This window comes from Mandrillus leucophaeus, unplaced genomic scaffold (assembly GCF_000951045.1).
Source record: "Mandrillus leucophaeus isolate KB7577 unplaced genomic scaffold, Mleu.le_1.0 Scaffold457, whole genome shotgun sequence".
NCBI lineage: Eukaryota > Metazoa > Chordata > Mammalia > Primates > Cercopithecidae > Mandrillus > Mandrillus leucophaeus.
Genome location: NW_012104887.1, coordinates 542,198 through 547,803, shown reverse-complemented (window position 1 = coordinate 547,803; position 5,606 = coordinate 542,198). Strand labels below are relative to the sequence as shown.

Below are 5,606 nucleotides of genomic sequence, written 5' to 3'. Positions count from 1 at the left end.
ATTTAATCTCTCTCATTTCACTAGAGGACACATGCTCTCACAAATAATGGTTGACCCCTTGGCCAAAGATCCTCTATTGTACTCTCTGGAGAAAATAAATCTCCAGTTACCTTAAGAGTTGATCTAGAGGTAAAATGTCTGCAACATTCAGCAATGAATTTAGATTTTCCTTGAAAAAAAAGTTCATTTTCAAGGGTTTTGTTTGTTTGTTTGTTTCGTTTTTTTTTGTTTTGTTTTGTTTTTGCCATAGCATTTTTTTTTCTGTTACTTAGTAGCATGAAGTACAATGTTTGGTTTGCAATTTCTGTTCTTTGTAGGAAGAAAAACTTTAGTGGAAACAACCAGTACTTAAAGACCATTTTATGAGGCTGTCATTCACATATTATCTCTTTTGCTGTTTTTGTTAAAATGGTATAAAGTGTGCTTTATATGCTTTCTGTATATTTTTTGGGATGTGTATTTAAATTAAAAACTTAAAATTAAAATATTCATCCTAGACTCAGATTAAGTTCCACCAACAGTACACTTAAAATAGGATGGGCCCAACCTAATCGTAGAACCTACCTGCTAGAAGTGTGTAGTTGGTGTGTGAGAGGCATTCTCAACAGCATTTGTGTTCCCTGGTGTAGTAATTTTCGTGTTCCTCCAACCCTTGAAAGTCCTCGACTTACAACCCATCTAGAACATTTCCTCTGCTAAGATTTTAAAGTATTCTTTCTTCAAGTAAGGGCAGTTTTTACTGAGTTATCAGTTGCATTCTTGGAATTCATAGAAAGCTTGGGGAGAAACAATCCAAAGGCACAAGTTCAAGTGCCCAACGGGGCGGAGAAGGGACTGCATACTCACTAGTTGCCAGGGCGAGGTTGTCCGCCTTGCCTGCTTTGGCTGAGACTGGAGATGGAAATTCCATTCAACAGCGACTGGAGGACTGAAACAGGGTGCAAGAGCGCGGCTGCCCTTCGCCTACCGGTCCCTCCCTGCCTTGGCGCCTTCGGAGTTGCAACAGAGCAACGCCCCGGACTGACCCGGGGCGTTGCTGGAGCCGGCAGGAACTGCAAACTCATCGCGAGCGTCCTAACACTCCCGCACCTGCGCCTCGCGGACTCCTGGTCAATTGAATACCCGGTCCCCCGCCGAGCTTCGCCGCAGGTCACAGGAAAAGGGTGCAGGGTTGCGGGCGCGCAGAGAGGACCAGGACCTGCCCCTGGCTCCCGAGAAGACAGGCCCAGAAAGGCTGATTTTGACCTGCAGGGCCAAAGTCAAACGGCGGCCCCAAACCCTAACGTCTGGGCGAGCCGCGGGTAGCGAGTTGAAGCGATCTCTATGCCTCGCTTGTCGTTTGCCCAAATTCAAAGACCAAGAAAGAGAATAATTGTGTGGATCAAAGTCTGCAATTAACCAAAAAAGAAACATGATCCTTTGTTAGCTTGCTTAGGAAAAAAGGAAGGAAGGAAAGAAAGAAGGAAGGGAGGGAGGAAAGGAAGATGAAAAAATCAAACAAAAAAAAAGAAACGTGGTTTCAGATATGGGTCTTGAGAGAAAGAGCTGCGTCGAGTTTTTGGCCTGAACGTGTGGAGGGTGGAGTCGCCATTAACTAACGTGGGAAAAGGCAGGTGTAGTATGTCGTAGAGAAAATATCCGGAATTCCGTTCAGGGCCCTGGGATCTTCCTTCAAAGAGTTTTCCATCCAGGCCGTCTCGGTTTCCGCATCTATCTGAGTTGTTTATGATGTCGGGAATGTAGGGATCTGAGTCCTTTGTGATGTTGACGGTGTCGTGGTCTCACCCCGGGCGCCCCCCCGCTCCCGCCTCCTCCCGGGAACCTGGTGCGCTCCGGCCCCGGCGACCCGCGACCATCTCTCCACGCGCTGCCGCCTAGCAAAGGCGCATCTCCAGGCGGGTGGTGAGGTGTGGCTGGGACGCTGCAACTCGCTCCAGGACTTGCAGACTTGGCAGGTCTTCCGAGAGCGGCACTGGCTGGACTGAAAGGAGAGAGCTCTGCACGTCGCGTGTGGGCTCGCAACTTGGAGAAAGCAGGGAGAGGATGGTCATTTGGGACTCTTCCTTGGATTGGCAGGTGGCACCAGGAAGGGTAGATGGAGCTTTCTAGAGGTCAATGTCAGCGTAATTTCTGCTGGAACAATTGAGGGGAAAAAACAAACAAAAACAAACCATGTGGTTTGTGGTTCCCTGGTAGTCTAGTGGCTAAAGTTTGGCGCTTTCACCGCCGGGAAAAGGTTAATTCCAGATCAGGGAACGAGGTCTCCGCCTCACTGTGTGGTATTGTTCTTTTCTGTGTTTGCCATCTACCACCGCTGTGGCTCAATTATTCCAAGACTGCTGGGGAAATGGGAGTTAATGTCGATCCTAAATTTTAAGCTATTTATCTAGGATAAATTCCAAATAGTGGAACTGCTAGGTGAAATTTAGTGTGAATTTAAGATTCCGATGTCTACAGCCCACCAACGTATAAGCACCAATTACATGCCCCAAAGTGTGACACTGCATCTTCTCCCTAGCATTTAAAACCAACTCTAGAAATGATCAATCTTTTAGAGATAATTTTAAGCTATATTTATCATCAAAGGATTTAGTCAATTTCCCCTTAGACTATAAATCCACAAGAGATGGCAAAACTGGAAGAACTGCGTAGAATTTCAGCAAACTTGAATTCAATAATCTCTCTGTTCTCTCCTGTTTTGGCATCTACCCTTTTCTTCCAGGTAAGATTCGTCACAATAGAAAAGTAATTAATAAATTGAATTAAAATGTAAGCCTGGACTTTTTGCTCACAGTGTTCTCACTGGGTCTAAATTTTGTGAATGTGGTGCTGTTCCTTGGATAGTCTCACAGGTATGCTTGAGACTTTAGGCCCTTGGGACACCTGGTGCAGAGAAGGGTCCCAAAACTCATCTTTGGAAGTGTGGGCAGAGTAAATGGGCACCAGTAATAAAGGCAATGGCACCTGAAGACCTAAGGCTGGTTGGAACCAAAGCGGATTTTTCAAAACCAGAGAGGACTTGTGTTCATAATTTAATAATTTAATTTTTATTTTGATTAAATAAATTTGATTTAAATTTTCATAATTTAATTTCATTTTGATGGCCACTTTATTTTGACAAAGACACTGGTGGAGGAAAGTCTCTTTATTGGATCATCAATTTCCCTATAGAACTTTGTCTCAGAAAAATTTAGTAATAATTTAATAATAAAGTATAATAAAATAATGTTTCACATCTTACATTATTCACATTTGATTTTGTTGGCTTATGCTGTGAATGTGTTGCCCACTGTATAACACTACCTGAAGAGTTACCTTCAACTATGTAGTAATACATATTACTGTATATACACACACACACATATTCACATGTATATGTATATGTGTGTGTGCATATATATGTATATAACCATATGTGATTTCAAAAGGCAAATTAAATAAAATGGGAAGGTGTTGGTGACCTCTCAGATAGTGTAGCGCTAGAATAACTGAATTTGTGGCGTGGTGTCACATACTTCATATATCTATGCTGTAATATTAAAATGGCATTTCATTGGCCAACTAACTTGTCCATTTCCTGGCCCAGCATGATACATGAAAGGAGTGAAAATGGGAAGAAAATAGCCTTTTGAAGGACTTGCCTAATAAACTTCTCCCTTAGCATTACTTGGAGTGACATCAGAAAATTGGAATGAAATAATTGTGTAAAAAAGGCAAATTCTCTGCTCTCTTTCTCCCCCAATCCTTAATAACAAGGAGGAAACCTAGACTCAGGTTAGGTTTTCTCTTCTTATTCTTCACATACCAGGACAGGTACTGAGCTCGTTCGTTACTATTTGGGGACTTAGTATATTGTACAAAGGGGTGTGGCTATTACTGCCCCTTTTCTACCAGAGCATCAAAATTGGCAACCTGGCTGGTGTTAAGAGGAGCTTCTAACCTTGAATTCCCACTCCATGTGACTTCTTTCTGGTTCTTTCTTCTCAGAGAACTTGCAGCCATCTCTGCCTCTGAGGTAAGCCACCCAGTGGCCCAGGCCACAAAGACAGACATCATGTAAATGGGATGATGTCACTTCCTGTCTGTGCCTGGGGATGCTGAGATGGAAGGTACCCAGGCTGGATGTCCCTGAAGTGAAAAACCCCCACTTCTGCCCAGAGGGCTTCGGATTGGCTAACAAGGCCATGCCGATTATTCTGTTATTATTAATCTCCATCCTGCAGCCTAGAAAGAATGTTCTGGAGAGCCTTCAGAGCATAGGAAATGCTGTTTTTCTCAACACACAGGAGTATAAGAACAGAGGAGGACTTAGAGCCTCCAGGCTTTGGGAAGGAATCACAGAAAAGGGTTTTGGGACACTGTAGACCAGCAGTCTCCAAATTTTTTGTCCCAGGGACTGGTTTCATGGAAGACAATGTTTCCTTGGACCAGGGGTGGGGGATGTGAAAAGAGGGAAGGATCATTTCAGAATGAAACTGTCACACCTCAGCTCATCAGGCATTAATTAGATTATCATAAGGACAGCACAAGCTAGATCTCTTGCATGCACAGTTCACAATAGGGTTTGTGTTTCTATGAGAATCTAATGCCACCGCTGATCTGACAGGAGGCGGGGCTCAGGTGGGAATGCTCCCTTGCCAGTCACTCATATCCTGCTGTGCTGCCTGGTGCCTAACAGGTCCAGGACAGGTAGCTGACCGCCCCCTGCAATAGACCAAATACTACATGAGGTGAACTTTTTAGGGTTCTGAACATTTTGAATTTCTGTTGCCTAAAATGGTTTTGCCACCTACCCACACATACACATCTTGTTGCCATATAGTGGGTGTCCGCAGCCATAAGCAATGCTGTAGAGGGACCAGTCCCCTCACGGACACTTAGGGGCCACAGGTATTACAGATCAGCTTGTGTGGTTCTGTAGGGAGATAACACCGAGCGCAGTCCTCATCTTACCCTCTCCTCCAGTGGGGTCCGGGCAACACCCCTCATAAAAATTATCGCTATTTCCACAGGAAGAGGAAATCACACTCTCAGAAAGTGGACTAAATGCATTGTGATTTGCAGTGGTTTTCATTTTCTTTCCTTTTTTTATTTTCCCCGAGACAGAGTCTCGCTCTGTCACCCAGGCTGGAGTGCAGTGGCGCCATCTCGGCTCACTGCAACACGATTCTCCTGCTCAGCCTCCCAAGTACCTGGAATTACACGGACGCACCACCACCTCCAGTTAATTTTTGTATTTTTTTAGTAGAGATGGGGTTTCACCATGTTGGCCAGAGTGGTCTCGAACTCCTGACCTCAGGTAATCTGCCCGCCTTGGCCTTCGACGTGTTGGGATTACAAGTGTGAGCCACCGCACCCGGTTCTTTTTTGAATGTTTGGAAGAGTTCAGCTGTGAGGCCATTTGGTCCTGGGCTTCTCTTTGTTGGGAGGTTCTTCAGTCCTTTTATTCATTATTGGTCATTCAAGCTTTCGGTTTCTTCTTGATTCGATCCTGGTAGGATGTATGTTTCTAAGAATTTATCCATTTACTCTAGGTTATCCAGTTTGATGGTATAGAGCTGTTAATAATAGTTTCTTATGATCCTTTTTACTTGTGAGGTTTCTGT

The 5,606-nt window shown here is 44.3% G+C and overlaps 1 protein-coding gene across 1 annotated transcript in view; it reads right to left on the bottom strand.

Annotated features, from left to right (window-relative positions):
• LOC105549807 overlaps positions 1 to 1,064 on the bottom strand; it is a 36,110-nt gene extending 35,046 nt beyond the window's left edge. The window contains 1 exon segment of the mRNA XM_011994454.1: positions 847 to 1,064. Within this exon segment, the coding sequence (XP_011849844.1) occupies positions 847 to 1,064 (218 nt within the window).
• Positions 1,065 to 5,606: the final 4,542 nt, after the last annotated feature.